Here is a 22,145-nt window from a genome sequence, read left to right as displayed (position 1 = left end):
TGCTTTGTATCCAGAGGATAAAGAGTTCTGTGGTCAGCTTCACGGATGGAGTCTAGAATGGAATGAAGAGCTTCCTCCTGTTCAAGGCCTGATTTTGACCTGGCAGTGTCTAGATAATCAGTCAGTAAGTCAAAAAGCATTTACTGGGCATTTACTATGTGCCAGGCATTATGCTAAACACTAGAAGTGCAAAGAAAGACAAAAACAGTCCCTGACCTCAAGGATCTTGAATTCTAATGGTGAAGACAGCATGCAAACAATGATATACATCAAAGATGTATACAGTAGATGGAGGATAATGTCAGAGGAGAAGCTCTAGCAGTGGATGTGGGAAGTAGTATGGGCAAGTAGAGGAGCATATACCATTCCCAAAGGGCTCAAGCCTGTCCAGCTTGGATCTGGAAGGGGCTTTAGCTGTCATCTAATCCACTTCCCAATCCATCTTGTATATGGGGAAAATGACTAGCCTTTAAGACAAAGACATGCCAGGCAAGGTGGCCATAATTGCTTCCTGAAGCACTGTTGGATTGCACTATAAAGCTAACCTAACTCTGAGTCAGGTAGCCTGGGTTCAAATGCTAACACTGACATTAACTAGCCATAAATCTATGAGCAAATCGCTTCCTTCCCAAGATTACTGGATCCACTCCTCTTCGGTGATCGCTTGGTTGTGAAAATGCCCTCACAGAGCCAGTCAGTTTAGGAGCTCATTCTAGATTTCTTTATTATAAACAGAATAGCTCTATTTTACTTTTATCCCATTACTCTTTTTTTGGCAGAAAACAAATTTTTATTTTTTAAAACTTTAGTGTTTTATTTTTCTGCAATTACACGTAAAAGCAATTTTAAGTTTTTTTTAAACTTTGAGTTCCAAATTCTCTCCCTTCCTTCCTCCTCATCCTCATTGAGAAGGCAAGTAATTTGATATACGTTATACATGTGTAGTAATTCCAAACATTTCCATATTAGTCATGTTGCAAAAGAAAACATAGAAAAAAAAATTTCAAGAAACATAAAGAACCCATCCCTCAATCTGTATTCAGACACCATAAGTCTTTTTTTTTTCCTTTGGTGATAGATAATATTTTTCATCATAAGTCCGTCAGAGTTGTCTTGGAACATTGTGTTGCTGAGAATAGCTAAGACATTCACAGCTGATCATCCTACAATATTGCTATTACTTTGAACACAATACATTTCACTTTGCACCAGCTTATGTAAGTCTTTCCAGGTTTTTTTGGAGAGGATCCTGCTCATCATTTCTCATAGTACAACATTATTCCATCATAATCACATGCACCAATTTGTTCAGGCATTCCCCAATTGATGGGCATCCCCTCAATTTCTAATTCTTAGCCATCAGAAAAAACCTGCCATAAATATTTTTGTACATGTAGGTCCTTTCTCTTTTTAATTTTTTTTTTTATCTCTTTTGGGATACAGACCTAGTAATGGTATTGCTAGGTCAAAGGGTATTATAAATGGTTTTATAGCCCTTTGGGCATAGCTCCAAATTGTTCTATGGGAATGGTTGAATCAGTTCACAATTCTACCAATGGTGCTTTAATGTCTCATTTTCCCCACATCCCTTCCACCATCTATTGTTTCCTTTTCTGTCCTATTAACCAACCTAATAGGTATGAGGTAGTACCTCAGAAATGTTTTAATTTGAATTTCTCCAATCAGTAGTGAATAAGAGTATTTTTTCATATGGTTATAGATAATTTTGATTACTTCATCTAAAAACTGTTTATATCTTTTGTTCATTTGTATCAGTTGGGGAATGGCTCTTTTATGAATTTGACTCAGTTCTCTATATGTTTAATAAATAAGGCCTTTATCAGAGAAACTTGCTTCAAATTTTTTTCACAGTTATTTTTGCTACTCCCTCAATCTTCCCTCCCTTCTCTCACTCCCCTGCCCTCCGTCTCTGATCCCATTCTCTTTATACTTTCCTGTAGGGTAGGGTACATTTCTATACCAATTGAATGTGTAAGTTATTTCCTGTTTGAGCCATTTCTGATGAGAGTAAGATTCACTTGGTCCTACTCACCTCCTCCTTCTTCCCTTCCATTATAAAAGCTTTTTTCTTGCCTCTTTTTTTTGGTGAGGTTATTTACTCCAATTCCAAGTCTCCTTTTCCCCTTCTCCCAATACATTACTCTCTCACTCCTTAATTTTATTTTTTTTAGATATCATCCCTTCATCTATAACTCACACGTGTGCCCTCAGCCTATATATACTCCTTCTAACTGCCCTAATAGGAGAAAGTTCTTATGAGTTACCAGTGTGATCTTCCCATGTAGGAAGGTAAAAGTTTAACTTTATTAAGTTCCTTGTGGTTTCCCTTTCCTGTTCACCTGTTTATGATTCTCTTGAGTCTTTGAAAGTCAGATTTTTTATTCAGCTCTGGTCTTTTCATCAAGAATGCTTGAAAGTCTTATATTTCATTGCACATCCATTTTTCCCCTGAAGGATTATGCTCAGTTGTGCTAGGTAGGTGATTCTTGGTTGTAATCCTAGCTAATTTGCTCTCCAGAATATCATATTCCAAGCTCTCTGATTCTTTAATGTAGAAGCTGCTATATGTTGTGTAATCTTGCCTGTGTCTCCATGATACTTGGGTTGTTTCTTTCTGGCTGCATACAATGTTTTCTCCTCGACCTGGGAGGTCTGGAATTCGGCTATAATATTCCTAGCAGTTTTCATTTTGGGATCTCTTTCAGGAGGTGATTGGTGGATTATTATTAGCTTCTTATTAGTCATTAGCTTCCATTTCTCAATTCTAATTTTTAAGGAATTATTTTCTTCAGTGAATTTTTGTGCCTCTTTTTCCATTTGGCCAATTCTGTTTTTAAAGGCATTCTCCTCTACCTGTCTTACTTGATTTTCAAAATCCTTTTTGAACCTTTCCATGGCCTGAGACCAATTCATATTTTTTCTTGGAGGCTTTGGGTAGGAGCTTTTGCTTTATTATCTTCTTCTAAATGTGTCCCTGTAGTAATTTTCTATGGTCAGAATTTTTTTCTGTTGTTTGTTCATTTTCCAAGCCTCTTTCTTGATTTTTAACTCTTTGTTAAGGTAGCAATCTGCTTCCAGGGTGGAGGGTGCACTGTTACAAGCTTCAGGGGTTTTGTGCAGCTGTTTTCAGAGATACTTCTAGGGACCTATAAGTTTCCAGTTCTTCCAAGGTGGTATGATCTAAGGAAAGGTGTGTTTACCACTGTCCTGGCCTGTGCTCTGGTCTGTGAGTGACCATAAGCACTTTTTCCTGCCCTGGAAGGGTGACAAAGGTCCTTGCTAAACTGCAGCTGCAAGCTTTGGTGTGCTAGTGCTCCTCCTTGTCCTGGGACTACCACCCAGGACTGCAACCCAGATCTAAGTATGGGCAAAGCAACAGTGTCCTACCTCGGTGCTAGCAAAGAGATCCCTGTCATCTCCTACTGACCAGTTTTTCAACCCCCTTATTGTCTGTGGAATCAGCTGCTGCTGCTGGCTTCCAAGGTTTGCTCTTGGTTTGCTTGGGCTGGGTCTGTGTCGGTGTGGCCTGGGCTACACTCAGCTCCACTCTAACCCAGGTATGACAGACCTTTGCTATTGACCTTCTAAGTCGTCTTTAGCTGCAAAATTATTTCACCCCATCCTTTTGTGAGTTCTGTTGCTCTAAGGATTATTTTCTGGCATTATTTAAAAGTATTCAGAGGGATTTGGGGGAGAGTTAAGATGAGTCCCTGCTTTTTCTTTGCCATCTTGGCTCCGCCGCCCCACCTGCCTTTATTTAACTGACCCCAAGCTGTTGTCTGAGACATTTGGAGTGATAAGCCATATTATTCATCAGTCATCAGCTCCCCAGGGGCAGCTCAAACTCTCCACCATGACCACCTTTGCCCAACATGTACAAGAGTTACATAAGTCAAGGATTGCTCTCACAGAAACATCTGAAATCTGCTTTGATTTCTAAATGATGCTATATGACAGGCTTCTAAGGCAGCCTGTGAGCATTAGCTGGATTGTAGGGCACAGGTTTGGAGCCCTATATTCTAAGAATCAGTGTGTGGAGAGATGTTTTGCTCTTAGGCCACATCTCTCTGACCAAATTCTTTTTTGTCTTTGCCTTACTTCCTTGTATATTATTCAACTAATTTATTACCTCAGTGTTATTAACTCCTACTTCACTGTGTGTATAAAGCAGGGAGACAGCAAGGGTACATGTAACCAGGAGGTACAGTGCCCAGAGCATTGGACTTGGAATCAAGATCTGAGTTCAAATCCTGCCTCAAATACTAACTGTATGACCTGAGACAATCTCTTAATGGGCCTACAGCCCTATTTCCCTCATATGTAAAATGATAATATTAACACCAGCCTACCAGGGTTGTTATGAGGGTCAAATGAAATAACATATATAGAGCAATTTATAAACCTTAAAGAACAAGATTAATACTAGCTATTATTATAGAAAAGCAAGTGAAAGAGAGAATTATAATCATTCTGCTGTTATTTTATTGGTTTTTATTCTTTATTAAATCCATTTTCATTCATTTGTTGGTTGTTGTGACTTTTTTAAAATTTTGAATGTATTGTTTTTAGGAATTAGGGATATTTCATCATTCATCTGTATAATTGTATCCATTCCCAATTTACCTAAAATATATTAATGTAGACTTTTTGTGAAAGATTTCTAGTTATAAAGGCAAAATATTGGTTTTAGAGAATCCTGACCTTTATACTATCTTTCACTGATCTCATCAATCCAAATGGATTTAATAATCCCCTCTAGACACAACTTCCTAATGTACATACCAGTCCATATTTCTCTTCTGAGATCTAGTACTACAGGTATTACGATCTCCTTCCTTCCGTTTGTGCTCTGGAATCCCTAATTTCCTTCAAGTTTCAACCTGGTTGTTGTTTCCTACCCAAAGCCTTTTTTGATCCTCCCTACCTCCTTCATGAGCCTGCATTGTATTCATTTTGTGTATCCTTTGTATTTACTTGGGTATGTGTGTGTGTATGTGTATATGTCTATACACACATATATTACATACATGGATGAGATATCCCATGCACACACACACACACACACACACACACACACACACACACACACACACACACACACACGATTTTGCCTTTATGTTCCCAGGGTCTAGTGTAGGATCTTATACATAGTAGTTGCTTAATGAAGGCTTGAGTTGGTTGTTGGATTTTCTCTTCTGGTGTACTTCGACCACTCATTTTGGAAATGATTGATGAAATTAAAGATCTCAATCACATTTTGTAAAACTAGGACTATGTAAATATGGTGGTATATACTGTCCCTTCTAGGGAACAAAGACCAATTCTAAAATTATATGTGTCTTTTTCATCCCTTTCTCTAGGTGATCCTCCTGCAACTGGCACTGGGACTTTACAGATAAGACTGGAAGATGTGAATGACAATGCTCCTCTCATTTACCCTACACTTGCCAAAGTCTGTGACGATGCCAAAGATCTCAATGTGGTTATTCTGGGAGCATTAGATAAGGATCTCCACCCAAACACTGATCCATTCAAATTTGAACTGAATAAACAAATGGGTTCTGATAAATTCTGGAAAATTTCCAAGATCAATGGTAAGTCCAAAAGATAACCATTTTATTATTATTAGAATTTTGGCCTTACACAAGTCTTTATCCCAAAGAACTCTGAGCTCTTTCACTAACATGATCCCATTCATACAATACTATTGCATCATGATTGATATTTACATAAAATACACATTGCTATATTTGTGATTTTTCCCCACCACTAAACAGACCAATAACCTCAGCTCAGATGCTACGTATACACATTTTATAAAAAAAAACAACACATATTTATTATTCTATTCAAGTTCTCAAATTTTGCTTAAATCTTTTCTATTGTATACTTTACCTTTCTGACTTGTTTATTTTACATGTATTTTGGCTTTAAAATACCTATTCAGTCAGAAAGATTATATGCGCAAGATTGTGATACCTTATACTTTGTCCTTTTTCCTTTTTTCTTTTCAAAAGCTATCATAAATCTTTTTGGTGTAACTTTATCTTGCCTAGTCTTCTGTTCCCTATTACCTCTGAAAACTTGCTCCGAAAGTAACCTTGTGTGGTTTGCTCAGAGACTGAGTATCACCATGTGGGTTTTCTCCCCATAATACTTGTCCTCCTTTTTCTCTGAGCTGGAAGTCAGCATATTTTATGACTCCTCTCCCAAAACTTTATACTGCTTTTGACTAGCAGTTGGTTATATAATACACTACAGGAAACCTCTGCTTCATCATAAAGTTTGAAGGAATTTGAAAGATTATCTAGGACAGTAGCTTTTAACCTGGGGTCCACAATCAAGGGATCCACGGATAGATTTCAGAGAGTCTATGAATGTTTATGGTAATATTCGTGTATAATATGGATATATGTAAAGTGGATATGTTTATATACATATATATGTATCCATATGTCTAATATTACAACAGAACATTATATAACACACAATGATCTTTATTTTTGCCAACTTTTGGCTTGTTTTATATTTTTATCTATTTAATATTATGCATTTAAAAACATTTTCCTGAGAAAGCTTCCATAGGCTTCATCAGACAGCCAAAGGTTCCATGACAAAGATTTTAATACCCCCTGCTTTAGTGTAATCCCTCAATTTTAAAGGTAAGTATACTGAGGTCCACAGAAGTGGATTAGCTTGCCCAAGACAACACAGGCAGAACAGCTATTTTAACTCAAGTTACCTGAATTAAAAATCTAGAACTTTTTCCATGGGCTATTTTATAGATTCATAAGTATTTTAATATCTTCATCTTCACCTCTGTTAGCTTCTTCTTTGTAAGTAATGGGTTTCCTTTAATGATTCCTTGTCTTTCACTCTCTACATTTTCCTTTCTGAGTTCTTGACCTTTCTCCTTTGCTCTGCTTTCTTCATTTTATTATATCCTCCATGTAGGTCGTCCCAACTCTTTCTTTGTTCTGGGTCCTTGAAAGACACTCAGCTGTGCAAGCCTCCCTTCTATTGTAATATAATATAGTATGATTTGCAAAGGCATGTCCTTCTCCCATACAAAAGCAGCATACATTTTACTTTTTTTAAAGGAGGCACTGAAGACCTTGCCCTGTACACCTGAAACATTGTTACTTACTATACATCACACTCGATCAGGTTCTTGAATCTCATTTCTAGCCAGCTGTTGGCTGTTTGCTATAGCAGATACAACCCTTTCTATCCCGTCAGAAACAAACAAAAAAATGTGCTAAACTTCTGTCTTCCTGTTCCACACTTATAATTCACTCTTACTTTCCATAGCCTGCATTCACTCTGGCATACTATTCTTTTAGATATTCAAATTCACTCTAAGTCTAAGATTCTCCTATTTTATTATCGTTTCTGAAGACAATGGTGTAGGTCCTTAAAACATATTTATTGATTTTGATGATGGCCCAGTTCAATGAAGGCAAATAGTGGTCTATATGCTAGTAAACAGAGGTTTTACAAGGTATCATGGATGTTGTTAGCATAAGCTGATCTGCCTCTTTTAATTTTCTTATTTGCATGCAATTTTATTTCAACAAGGCATCAACTTACCAAGTGGCAAACATTTATTTAGTGCTTCATACATGTTTGGTGCTTAACAAATGGTGACAACATGTACACATACAATATGTATATATATATATATATATATATATATATATATATACTGTATATGTATATATATTATAGTTTATGCAAAAAGAATATAAGGGTGTTTGAAGAGGGGTTTCACTAATACTTGAGGTGATCAGGAAAAGCTTCATGTATAAGGTCATTGTTGACCTCAATCTTGAAGAAAGCCAGAGATTCCAAGAGGCAGAAATGAGGAAGGAATCCATTATAGGTATGAGGTACAACCAATTCAAATATGAGAAACAGAAGGTTATGTGTGTAAAACAGCAAATAGGCTGTTATTGGTTGGATTGAAAAAAAAATGTGAGGAGGGGAGTAATGTGGGATTACACTGGAGAGACAGGAAAGGCTGAATTTATAATCTAGGTTATAGCCTGCCTTAGACACTAACTGGCATGTATGCTTGGATAAGTCATTTAATCACTGTCAGTTTTAGTCTCTTCATCTATAAAATGGAGACAATAATAAAGATAGGGCTTATTTAATAGAGTTATTGCAAAAATCAAGTGAAATAATGGCATAAAATGTATTTTGCAAGATTCAAAACTATACAGTATATTTAATACATGTAACTATGCATTTATATAGTATATATTCTATATTAGTATATTATTTATATACATACATATATCATATTCTGGATGTGATGGCAAATGCTTAACAATTGGCTCTCAGACATATAAAATGACCCATTTTTAGTTGAGTCTACATTATTAAAATTTTCTACATCATGTTTTAAAGTATAGACAATCAGCAAAACAATATATCAAGCTCTGATTTGTAGTATTTGCCGAGTTGCCAGATGCAAATGCTTACCCTGAAAGTTTAATAATCACCTCTCATGAGCCAGTAAGAGCTGGTGCCAGCACCTCCTGAAATTCATGAATAAAATATGTATACTGGCACGAGATACCATAATGTATACTGTATTCGATAACTTCATAGTCTTCCAACTCTAAATTCTGTGATGTTGATCCTATGATGAAAAGGAATAAAAATGCAAGAAAATATTTCTAAATACTATAACCAGGTGCTTGTCCTGGTCAAATAACCACAGACCTGATATGTTACTGGTGTGACATTTTTCCCCCACTGTGAATAAATGAGGCTTGACTGGTAACAAGATTCCTAATGAATGCATTGCAATGGTCTGAGAGTAGAGTGGAAAACAGGCACATAGACAACATGACTCCATGTTTTGTTACAGAGGTTTTACAAGGTATTTCAGTATTTTATTTTATTTTTTATTCTGTCAGCAATCAATGGTTATATGCTTTGTGTATCCCTAAATATCTCTCTCTTGTGTACATTCCATTGAGTGTTACAGATAGCAACCCATGCATGGATAAGAGTCTTCCCCTTGACTTCCTGTAAGTTGGCCCAAGGGTCCACTCAAACCCAAAGGGACTTGCATTCGCTTGACATTGCAAGGATAAGAGTAAAGCATATGGGCCTTCCAATAGTTATCCCTCCCTCCCACCACATGACAAGCTCCTCTTCTTTTCCAATACTACATCCATTTTTTTTATTATATATTATTTTGTTTCTTCTTCATAAGGTGTTGCAGTCTGATTATACCCAAAATATCCCTTGCTATTGTCCTGAGTGATACTTATTATTAATTCTCAGACACTAATACAGTAAAATTACTGATATTTACAAAGTGCTTTAATGTGTGCAGGGCTCTTTACATTCATTCTCTTCACTCATCACAATATACCTGTGAGACAGGTGTAAATCCAGATAAGGAAGCTAAGCTAAGAGATATTAAGAGACTTGCTTAGGGTCACACTGCTATTTGAGGCAGACTTTGAACTTACATCTTCCTGACTCCAAGTCCAGTCAGCTAGATAGTAGAGAGCTGGGCCTGGAGTCAGGAAAACCTGAGTTCAAATCCTGACTCAGACAACCTTTATTTCTAAAAAGGAGGTAATAGTAGCACTTATCTCCCAGGGTTGTTGTGAGGGTCAAATGAGATAGTAACTGTAAAGTGTTTAGCAGCATGCCAGGCACTATAAATATTATATAAATGTTAGCTATTATTATTAATAATTGTTGATAACACCATCATTGTTGTTATTATTATTATCCACTACGCTATCTAGTTGACTAGTGTTCTATCACTTTCATAATTAATGGAATATTGATATTAATTTTGGAGAAAAGTATGAGTCATTAAATAGGCTCTATAGTTTCCTACAGACAACCCAATCTATTTTCTTTTCCTCCTATTTAATTCTGGGCCCAAATCTGTATCCAATTCAAATTTCCATCAAAGGTAAAGATAACTAATGGACAACTCTATAAATTATCCATTTAACTTAACGCTCTAGTCTGTATAATAGACATTTTTCATTGAGTTTTTTTTTATTGTATGTACAATTTGAACAAATAATTTTTGGTGGTTATGGCTGTTGCTGTGCTTCTTGTCTTGGATCAGCCAGCACAATACCATCCACAGACAAGAAGACCATTTATAAAGAATTCTTCTTTGTTTACAGTAGGCACTTGATTATTTTTAATTGAATTGAATTTTTTAATTATTGAGTAATGCAAAACAAAGTCTCTCCTGTCACGTGATTCATATCTGATGAGGAAATAAGATATATATTCTGGAAACGAGGCAGTAGTATAAATGAAGTGTGAATTGTGGGATTCAGATCCCAAGGGCTCAGAAGTTCAGAGAGTATGTGGAAGAGGCAATGTGGTGTAGTGCCATGTGAAGAGAACAGGTCTTACAGCTAGTACACCTGAGTTCAGTCCTTCCTCATATATTTCCTAGCTGTGAGATCATGGGTAAGTAACTTAGATTCTCTGAGTCAGTATTCACATCTGTACAATGGGAACGGCAATACCTGCACTACTTACCTCAAAGTCTTGCTGTGACCAAAGTAATTGGTAAAACTTGAATTGCTGTATAAATTTGAGTTATTGTTTGTTGTTTTCATATTAATTCCTATCCTCTGCCATCTCATTCTTATCTATCTTTTTTTGATGGAGTTCAGGTAAGAACCACTCTGGAAGAAAACACTATGCTACTTTTACTCTTTTCTACTTAACACTTTTCAGTCTGTTGGACAGGAAGATAAAATAACTGCTTTTTTTGTCATTAAATACACATATGACAATATAAGCTCATCTCCTGCAGACTCTTAGAAAGTATCTTCAGGGCAATTCCAACAGCAGATTGTTGTTTTTCTTCTTAAGAATTGGGACTGGTATATTCAGGGAGGATATCACTGGACCTACACTGGACCTGGAAGGATGGGTAAAATTTGGATCATTGTAAGAAAACTCAAGAGAATTCTAAGAGAGAAAAAATGACATTATCAATGTGACTCAAAGGCAGGAAAATCCTGTAATTGGCTATATTTTTTAACTATAACTTACAGTGACTATTTGTTTTTCTTAAATAAGTTTAATCCAAAGTAGAATTGAGACCAACCTGGAGAAATCCATGGTGTGAAGATGTAAAGGGTGACTTAACGATTTAAATGCAGTTCAATATATATATATATATATATATATATATATATATATATATATATATATACACACACATATATATGTGTATATATATGTACATATATATACACATATATATGTGTGTGTATATATATGTATATGTACATATATATACACACATATACATATATATACATATACATGTATGTATGTATGTGTATGTATGTGTGTGTGTGTGTGTGTGTGTGTGTGTGTGTGTTGTGTATATATATATATATATATATATATATATATATATATATATATATTATATATATTATATATATCCCTCGTGCCTGACACATTGTAGATGCTTAATAAATATTTGGAGGTTGTTTGAACTGAATTTAATAATATTTCCTGACCAAAAAAAGTGTGTTGCCTGAGTGGGTTACTAAATCATATTATCTTTGAGAAAATCTATCACAGTCTCCTTATTCATGTCTCTTTCCTTCCAGACACTCATGCCCAGGTAAGCCTTCTTCAAAACCTGAAGAAAGCCAACTACAACCTACCTGTCATGGTGACGGACTCAGGCAAGCCACCTTTGTCTAACACCACAGAGCTCAGAGTGCAAGTTTGTTCCTGTAAGAAATCTAAAATGGACTGCAGTTCAGCTGGGATCCCACACATCAGAACCACCTTAGTCCTGCTTCTTTCATTCTTCAGCTTAGTATGTAAGTTCAGCCTAAGCCATGGGAAAATGCCATTTGTTATGTGTTCATGGGAGTCATTTCCATGTATTTTTCCAAGAACACATATTCTTGGTGAGGTACTTCTTAAGTGGAATATATATGTCCATGAACAAATGCTTAGAGGTTGAAGTTGGGGGCCATTCCCCAATGGTTAATTGCTGGCCATTATGTCCATGGTGCAAAAATTACTCATGAAAAGCACTCAGAGAAGTGAGAAAATGAGCTAGTGGAGATGAGAGTAGCCTTAGTCAGGGAAAAGACACATAAAAAGACACTTAAAGGAAAAACAAAAGAGAAGATGCATGAAGGAACATAATAGAGAAGAGAATATATGTGGGGATAATAGAAGAAAAGACTTGGGAGGAGACACAGTGAGAAGACTTAGGGAAGATATGCCAGAGAAGAGAAGACATGGGGAAATAATGAAGATTTAGGAGTCATAATATGTGGATAAAATTTGGGGGTGACAGGAGAAGAGACAAATGGGTCAGAGACCTTGCAACTGTGACCTTAGCTAATCAAGTCCACTCTTCTCTGGCATCAGTTTTCTCAACTGTTAAAAAACAAAGAGGAAGTTGGACCATATATCCTTCTACCCTTAGCTCTATGATCCTGTGTAGAAAAAAAGAAAGAAAAAAGAAAAATTGAGAGTATGTAATAGATGAAAAAAGGGTTGGAATGGGGTTGATACACAATTAAAAAAAACTCAAGGAGTCTATGATGAAGAAGAGAAATCATAAGGGACACATAAAAAAAAAGAGTTAAGGATTATATAATGGAGAAGAGAAGGCTTGTGAGGAGATGCCAGAGAATTCTTATGAGAGGGTTCTATCAAGACTGAAGATGATGCTGGAAAAGAGAACACATAGTAGGAGACATGATAATTGTGACAAAATTGTGTCTTTGTTTGAAAACTCAGATCAAAGAGAAAAACCCTGGAAGGTTATATAGTACATCTCTCTTACCTTATCCATTTCATAACCAGGCCCTCGACCCCACCCAAGTCCACTTCACAGAGGTAATGGCTACAGGCCAGAGCTTACCCTAGAAGCTTGGCTGATAATTGAAAATCAGCTGTTGCTTCTGGCTAAGATCAGGAGCTCTAGAGGACAAAGGCTAGGTAGACCAGGTTGCCTCAAACAGTACTAGGACCGAGTGCAAGTGCATAGGCCCTCCTGTTACTTCCCTAGGGGTAAAAGGACAAGGAGAGTGATATTGCCTGAATGAGAGAATCTGTTACCAGATCTCAGAGTCCGGTAGGTAGGCTGTGAGTTTTCTAGTACCCATCTTTGGAAGCATCAGTTTCCAAGGGACTCAGGGTATCTCAACCACTCTAAAAGTTGCTGTTATTTGACTTAGGTACACAGAGATCTAAACTGACCATGAATGCATCTGAGAACACCAGAGTGCCTGTTGTTCTTGTGATGCTGTTGTTGTTGTTTTTTTAACCTAATGATTTTCATTCCATAAACACAGCCTGTCTTCCCTCTAAATTGTCTGAATACTGATTGTAATTATTATTTAAATTTGCCCTAGGTCCTGCATTAGAAAAAGCTTTTAGTTCAAGCAGCAAAAGTGGCTTGTAGTCCTTGTTTTGGGTCAAAGTGACCCTCTAGGCCTACATTTACTTTAAGTCAGTTCACTAAAGGGTTTGGGCAGTGGCAGTCAGAACAATGATTGTGCAGGAAATGAGAAATGCAGTGGGTGGGAAGAAATTACCTGAATTCAATGATTCCTGACTGCAGTGGAATTAATTTGTCAAACTGAGTGTGAAGAGACTCACGTGTGGGGGAAAAAAGATGTGCCCTGTGCTGCTCATCCTAGGCATTAACCCATAGTCATTTCCCTGGCCCTTTCTTTGGAAAGGAGTGCAACACCATTCTTCCACTCACCCCAGCATACCACCTATTTTATTTTCCCTTAACATTTTATAAATGTGGTGCCGCAAACAACAGACTCCAAACCAGAGAAGCAAGCCAATTTGGTGTTTAAAGGTAAATTGGCATTTTCGACAACTCACAAAGCAAAGCACACAGGCTTGGCTGCATCACCACAGGTGGTACTAAGAGATGTAGGGATTGACAAGATCACATAGAATAAATGGAAGGCCCAGGCTGTTAGACTTTGAATTTCATTATTTCTTTGGAATTTGATTTTCAGGCTTTCAGAAGTCATTCAACAAGTAGTTATTAATCACCCACTATATTCACAGAATACTATATTTGACACGTTGGGAAGTGTTTTGTTTTGTTTTATTTTTGGAGGGGGGTGGGATGGGACAAAAGTTTTGTTTTGGTCATACAAATGTAAATTATGATGATAATCACAACATGGCTATAGGATGATAGCATAAAATAGTAATTGCCTCCATAAAACACAGAACTCTAAAATAGAAATGGGGGACCTTTTCAATTGTTTTACATATCCTGACCCAACCACCCTACTAATCCTCAATCTCACATTTCCAATATCTAGATGTCTAACTAAACACATCCAAAACTGAGCTCATTATTTTTATCCCCTAAAACCTCCTTTCAGATATTCCTATTACTATTGAGGACAGCATCATCCTCCCAGTCCCCCAGACTCACAACCTACATGTTATACTCAAATCCTTACTATCACTCATCCCTTATATCCTATCAGTTGCTAAGACCTGTCAATTTCATCTTTGTGGAATCTTTTGAATAAACCCTGTTCTCTCCTCTGATCCTGCCACCACTCTGGTGCTGGTTCTTATCATCTCGTTCCTGAATTATTCTAACAGCTTGCGGGTTTGTTTGCCTGCCACAAGTCTCTCCCCACTCCAATCCATCCTCCATTCAGCCGCTAGAGTGATTCTCCTAGAGCACTAGTTGGGTTGACTGTGTTCTTCCTTAAATAAATACACTCCAGTGTTTCCCTATCACCTCCAAGATCAAAAACAAAATTCGGTTTCTCATTCAAAGACCTTCACAACCTGGGCCTCCCCCCACACCACCTTTCTAGTCTTGTATCTCACATCTTCTTATATCTTCCCCCCATCCCATGTTTTTTCTGCATTTCAACTTCCTTCAACTCTCAGCTAAAATTCTACCTTTTCTGTGGAAAACCTTCCCTAATCCCTTTTAATTATAGCTCCTTTCCTTTGGTACTTATTTAATATTTATCCTGTGTATAACTTTTTTTACACGTATTTATTGGTGGTCTCCTCCATCAGATTGTGAGCACCTTGAGGGCAAGGATTTTCTTTTGCCTCTTTTTTTATCCCCAGCACTTAGTACAATGCCTGAGGCATAGTAGGTTCTTAATAAATACTAATTGACTGAATATTTTTGGAATCCTAGGGAACATATTCTCCTTCCACTCTACCCAGACTGGGCTTGCCTTGAGCAGACAGGATAGCCTCTGGGAATACTTGAAAAACCATGAGTAATGCTGAATGAATACTACACAATGAAAACAGAATTTAGTTGTTTTTTGTTTGTTTGTTTTTGTTTGTTTGTTTTTAATTGTGGTCAGTTAAGAGGAAAATTGAGAAGAGGAAAAGAAGAGAAAAATGACACACCAAGAAAACTGAGTTGTGATATAGACAGATGGGGAGTAATGGATGTTCCTTAGGCTTTAAATTAATTTGCTTGTGTTACATCTTTATACTGATCAAGACTTGGGCACAGGATAAAATGTAACATGCTTTTTCTATGCTCTGAAATGTTCTTTTGTTCTCCAAGTTAGGATAAATCTTTCCTGGAAAATAGTATCTGCTTTTTTTTCCCCTTCAAATTTCAAGTTCATTTTTTTTTTAAAAAGTTCATTTTCCCACCAAATTCTAAAGGTTTTCCTCTTATAAAAGGGAATGACTTAAGTTTGAAATTTTTAAAGAACTTTAGAGTATTTTTCAAATTACTAACTCTACTTGAAAGAAAGTCTTCTTGACATGTAAAAGTTGCTGAATTATTTTAGCTTTGTTCTTTGAGAGATCTAGGCTGGCTGTCTTATGCTACATGAAATGTTTTATGCTATATTAAAAGCTCAATTTGGGAAGCCAGTTTTTATTTCATCATTCTGATCATTCCGATCTCTTTCAAAAAAAGAAGGAAGAAAAATAAATTTCAGTGTTTGGCCTAATTGGTTCCTCCTTGTAGGAATAATATAAATTCAGAGGATGAGAGGTATGAGGGACACTCTGCAGACATGAATGGGTTGCATGAACTTTTGACACCTTGTGATAGATACTGACTTCACGAGTTTTGTGTTATACTTTTTATAATCTCAGATTTGGAAAGTCATTGAAAGATTCTTAATAAGAATAAAATATCAAAGAGGATTCTCTTTAAAAAGAGACCATTAAAGGAATTTTTCTGCAGTTCATAAATTGAGAGTAGGGGAAGAGGCAATTTTTTATAAGTTAAAAGAGTAATAGCACTTGAAATGCCCCAGATAACTAAAAGGTAAGACCCTATGTCTTTGAGTAGTTTTAAGATGACTAAGCAGTGTGAACAGTCATCCTGATCATTCATTGCTCAGACAAAAAACAGTGGTTTAACAATTGTTTAAATCATCTGTCATCCATTCAGTAGTAGATCAATTGATCAGCTGTGAAGTATATGATAAATAAGCATCCATGCAGACCTCAACTAAGTATCCATTTGCATTAATGAATTTACTAAAAGCTACATAGCCATAATGTTGCAATTTAAATCTGTTCTTACTTTCTGTCCTAAAATAATTTCTTTATCTTAATAATTGTACAAAGAAACAGCTTGGTGTACAGGATAGAGTGGTGGTTTTGGTATCAGGGAGCCCAGGATTCAAACTGTCTCTGATGTTTGAAACTAGCTATATATCCTTGGCAGGTCACAGAATAGTATTTGAGAGTTGGAAGAGGCCTCAGAGACAATCTAGTTCAATCCATAAAAGAATTAATCCGTACTAGAATACACTGTTGTGAGTAGTCATCCTGGCTTTGTTTGAAAACCACAGAGGGGGAACTCACCAACTCTCAGAACAATCCATTATACTTTGGAGGACTTCCAACTGTTAGAAAGTTTTCCTGACCTTGACCCTAAATTTGCCTTTGTACCTTAATCTTTTTCTCCTGGTTCTGCCCTTTGGGTTCAAACAGAAAAAAAAAATCTGATTCTTCCTCCACATGACAGCTCTTCAAATGCTTAACATCTATAATGTCCTGATAATCCCTCCTCACCTCACCCCTGGTATTCAAGTCTTCTCCAATCTAAACATTTTCAGTTCCTTAAATGATTCCACATATGACATAGACTTAAGATACTTTACTATCCTGATTTATTTCCTTTGAACATGCTCTGCTTTATCAATGTTCCTTTAAAACCATGCTTCCCAGAACTAAATACAGTATTGAAGATGAAGTATGATGAGGATAGAATACAGTAGGGTTATAGCTTCCTAATTCCTTGAAGGCTCTCTTAATACCTTTTCTCTCTCTCTCTCTCTCTCTCTCTCTCTCTCTCTCTCTCTCTCTCTCTCTCTCTCTCTCTCTCTCTCTCTTTCTTTCTCTCTTGCTTTTTGTTTGTTTTTTTGTTTTTGCTTTTTGGTGAGGCAATTTGGGTTAAGTGACTTGCCCAGGGTCACACAGTTAGTAAATGTCAAGTGTCTGAGGCCAGATTTGAGCTCAGGTCCTCCTGACTCCAAGGCCAGCACCCTAACCACTGAGCCGTCTAGCTGCCCCTAATGCCTCTCTTAATGTACCCCAAGATCACATTAACTTTTTTGGATATGATATGACATAGCTGACTTATGCTGAGCTTGTAGTCCACTACCTTCCACATCGTTGTCAAAACAACTGCTGTCTAAAAATAAATACTGCATGTCATTCTGAATTAATTGTTTTGCCCAAGTGCATTTAATCTTGGATTCAGCACAATACTCCAGCTTGTCAAGATTCTTTTGGATCCTACCTTTATTCTCCAGTGTGGGAGCCACTCTTGCCATGTTTTTTTTTTGATTGTTTGTTTTTGTTTTTGTTTTTTAATCTGTAAATTTGATAAGACTGCAATGTATATATTCATCCAAGCCATCTGTAAAAATATTAAACAGAACATGGTCAAGCACAGATCCCTGGAAGACTCCTTTGAAGAATTCCTGTCACATTGACATGGAACCATTAACAGCGATTGTTTGAGTCCGGCCATCCACCCCTCTATTTCTATTATAATTTAATCTGATCTCTCCATTATGTCCCTAAGACTAGCATGAGATTGTTTATAAATATCTTTGCTAAAAATCAGTGAATTATATCCCCAGCCTCACCCTCATCTACCAGCTTATTAATCCTGTTGAAAAAAAATGAATGAGATTAATGTGGCCTGACTTACTGTTGATGAAATCATCTTGGGTCTTCATAATCACTGCTTCTTCTTCTAGAGGTCAACCAACCATCTCTTTATTGATCAATAATTTTTCTAGCATTGATTCTAACTCTATCCTTTTGAAACTAAAGTGCCATCTAACTAGCCATTATCTGGTGAATGAGGAAAAAGAGGAGACAAGCTTAAATAATTCAAAGACAGAATTTCTTCCTCCCATTTGTCTTCCTAAGATTACATAGAATATTTTCAGAATATAGCCTGAAGATAATTCCTTGATTGTACACAGAGCTAATGGCCAAAAACGTACCTTTCATAAAAATATGGGGGAAGCGGAATCAGAGGGGAAGACCCAGTCATCAACAATGCTGAATTATTGTGTCCTTGGGCAAAGTAAGCATAACTGTAGAATGTCTAACAGCTTTAAAAAAAACACTAATATTTTGTATATTTTTTCAATTAACATGTGTTTCTCTTCTCTCTTACTTCTCCTTTTACTTCTCCTTAACTGTGGAGAGGTGGGGTGGGACCAGGGCAGGGCTTGTGACAAATATGGATATTTAAGCAAAGCAAAACCCTTCATTGTCCATATCCAATATCATATGTCTCATTCTGCATCTTTAGTCCATTACTTCTTAGTCAGGAAGTGGGCAGCATACTTCATTGGCGCTCTGGAATTATGGTTCATCATTGCACTGATGAGTCTTTTGTCTTTACAATGTTATTGTTGTATAACTTGCTTTCCTCTTCCTACTCATTTCTTTCTGCATTCATTGGTACAAGTTCTCACAGGTCTCTATCAGCTTTTTTAGTGGTCATGAAATTCCTATAGAATCACAGACTCAAGATGAAAGCTAGAAGGGACCTTGGAAATTACCTAATCTGCCTCCTCCTCATTGTACATGGGAGAAAATTGAGACCTAGAAGGTAAAAGTGACTTATCAAAGGTAACACACAAAGTAGAATAATCACAAAGTCAGAGCTTAAGTCAAGTTTCCATACTCCAAAATAAGTATTCTCTTTATTCATTGCTGGTTTTTTCATTTGTTCATCTGTCTGTTTCGTTTGATCACATTTGTAATTTTACTGGTATAGGGAACTCTCCAGAAGAAAACAACTTCTGTCAGTGCAGATCTGCTAAAGCTCTTTAATTTAGATGCTGGAGAGTAGCCTGGGCAGGTTAACACTTTGAGTGATTTGCATGGGATCCTAGAGTCAGTGTTAGAGGCAATATTTGAGCCCAGATCTTCCTGACTTTGAGATAAGCTTTCTGTGCATTTGTTTATTATGAAATTTGATTATTAATTTTGATAACACCACATTTTCTCTCTAGTCTCACTGAAAAAATTTCACAAATCCATACTTGTATTTAACTGGTTTTCTTTCTTTTTCTTTTCTTTCTTTCTTTCTTTTTTTTTTTAACCACAAGGAGCTTCTCTGGAAGATGAACAAGACAGACCATAGGTTTTCTCAATTTTTTGTAAAACGCATGATCCTTGATAACTTCGAACTTTTACTGATGCCCGAGCAATGTTGCTAAGGTTGATTCTGCCAACTTGTCCTGCACTCTTACTGATATTGATTCAAGAGCCAAAATGTTGATTTTTTTAGGAGTTTTTAAATGTTTACTGGAGCAGTAGATGTTACAGTGCATTAACTTCAGACATTCACCACTGCTGTGGTTTCCATTTTCAAACAAAGAGCATATCTGTTCACACAAAACTGAAAAGGAAAAACTAAGTTCATGCTCATCATAATAAAATGTGTTTGTGTGGCAAAATTCAGCTTAATTCTCCTCTTCTGTGCTATGGAGTTAGGGATACATCTATAAAGCCTTCACTCTGTCACATTCAGAAACTAAATGAACACAAAATGGAATTAGATTGAAAGACACGAGACCTAAGATTTAGTCTTGGCTTTAGTCTACGGGATGTCTCAAAAATTTTAGCACAATTTAAAGCTATTGAAGTCTACAGTGTAGTGTTGCTGGACTTGGAGTCAGGAAAATTTTGTTTTGAATCTCATATGTGACATTTGCTAACTGTGCTCTACTGAATGAACCACTTAACCTGATAGAATCTTTGGTTTCTCATTAAATGAGGAAAATAAAAGAACTTCCCATAATTATGAAAATCAAATGAGACAATTCATGTAAAGTGTCATAAATCTTAAAGCAACATCTAAATGTGAGCTGTATTATTATTACCATTAACTATCTGTCTGACCTTGAAGAAGTCATTTGGCTTCTTTGGGACTTAGTTTTGTCATCTGCAAAATGGGAACATGATATCTTTATTACTTAGTTTCACTAAGAACGCATAATGTAAGACTAACCTCATTTTTATTTTTGGTAAGATGATTAGGCAAGTAGATAAAGATAATGACACAGATATTGTATATTTTGATTCCAGCAAAGTGTTCGACAAAATCTCATACAATAACTTTGTGGAAAATATGATGCAATGTGGGCTGAATAACACAAATTGAGAGGTTTCAAAAGTGTTGGAACAATTTCATGACAAAGCTTAGATTATTATTGGTTCAGTGTTACTCTTGAGGGATGACTCAAACAGAAATCTAATGCGTTCTTTCTAGGGCTGTTCTGTTCAACATTTTTATTGATGACTTTGATGAAAGAATAAATGGCACACATCAAATTTGCCAGGGATAAAAATTCAGAGGGGATAGATTTTGCATTCACAGAAAGAACTGGGATCTAAGAAGCTTTGAATGTTTAATTCTATTGACTAAACGAAATCCATAAGGTAAAATTTAAAAAAAAAAGATTAATGCAAATTCCTATGCTTAGATTTAGATAATCAATGATACAAGTACAGGTTTTGAGTAATATGGCTTGGCAAGAGTTTATGTGATGGAAGATGTGGAGTTTTAGTGGAACACAAACAATCAGGAACCCAACTGCTGCATTATCACAGGGTCATAGAATTTTTGAGGTGTGAGAGACACCCAAGGTCATATAGTCCACCAATCCCAGAAAAATTACCTCTATAACATGACCAATAAGTAGTCTTCTGGCCTTTTCTTGAAGACCTTTCCAGTAAGAGGGAACCCACTAACTCCCAATTTAGTCCACTCCACTTTTGTGTACTTCTCATTGTCAGATAGGTTTTCCTTATCTGAAAGCTCAAATTTGCTTCTTTGAAATCCCACTTTTGCTTCCAAGTTCTGTCCTCTAAGAAGCCAAGAAGAAAAAAACTTAGACTCTCCTAAACATGACAGATCTATGATTACTTAAAAATATCTGTCATATGCCTCCACTTCTTGCTTTCTCTTTCATAGGCTAAATATACTCTCTTCTTTCAACAGATTTTCTTAAAAATGATTACTTCCATAAAAACATCATAAAAATAATTATTCACCATCTAGGTTGCCTTCAAGCTTATTAATTTCGTACCTAAAATGTAAGGCCTACAGATAAACAAAGAATTTCAAAAGTGTTTTGACCAAGGAAGAGTAGAGTAGGACTGTCGATTCCATTGTTCCTGACACTTTTTCTCTCTTAGTTCATCTAGCTAGGTGGTATAGCTGATAGAACACTGGCCTAGGAATCAGGAAGACCTGAGTTCACAGTTGAGGCTCAGATACTTATTAGCTGTGTGACCTTGAACAAATAAATCACTTAACATCTGATTGCCTCATTTCCTCAAGTGTAAAATGGGGATAATAATGGCAACTACCTTCCAGGGTTATTGTGAAGATCAAATGAAATAATATTTGAAAACACAGCACAATAACTGCCACATAGCAGATGTTCTATATGTGCTATTATTGTTATTATTAATATTCATATTGAAGAAGTTAGGTGGTATATTAGAGTACCCCGATATGCTGTGAAAATCCAATGAAATCTGTGTAATTTTTTTTTGCAAAGTTACAAATATTATTATTACCAAACTTTCAGTCCATTAAC

At 36.3% G+C, this 22,145-nt stretch overlaps 1 protein-coding gene across 1 annotated transcript in view; it reads left to right on the top strand.

Moving 5' to 3' along the window:
* Positions 1-22,145, top strand: part of CDH13 (cadherin 13) — a 1,264,852-nt gene that overhangs the window by 1,234,033 nt on the left and 8,674 nt on the right. Inside the window, exons 12-13 of the mRNA XM_020992657.2 lie at positions 5,382-5,615; positions 11,655-11,873. Of these exons, the coding sequence (XP_020848316.1) occupies positions 5,382-5,615; positions 11,655-11,873 (453 nt within the window). The remainder of the gene's footprint in view (positions 1-5,381; positions 5,616-11,654; positions 11,874-22,145) is intronic.

Source organism: Phascolarctos cinereus, unplaced genomic scaffold (genome assembly GCF_003287225.1).
Source record: "Phascolarctos cinereus isolate Bilbo 61053 unplaced genomic scaffold, phaCin_HiC Scaffold_2;HRSCAF=192, whole genome shotgun sequence".
In the NCBI taxonomy this organism is placed as follows: Eukaryota; Metazoa; Chordata; class Mammalia; order Diprotodontia; family Phascolarctidae; genus Phascolarctos; species Phascolarctos cinereus.
This window is presented reverse-complemented; position numbering and strand designations above follow the sequence as displayed.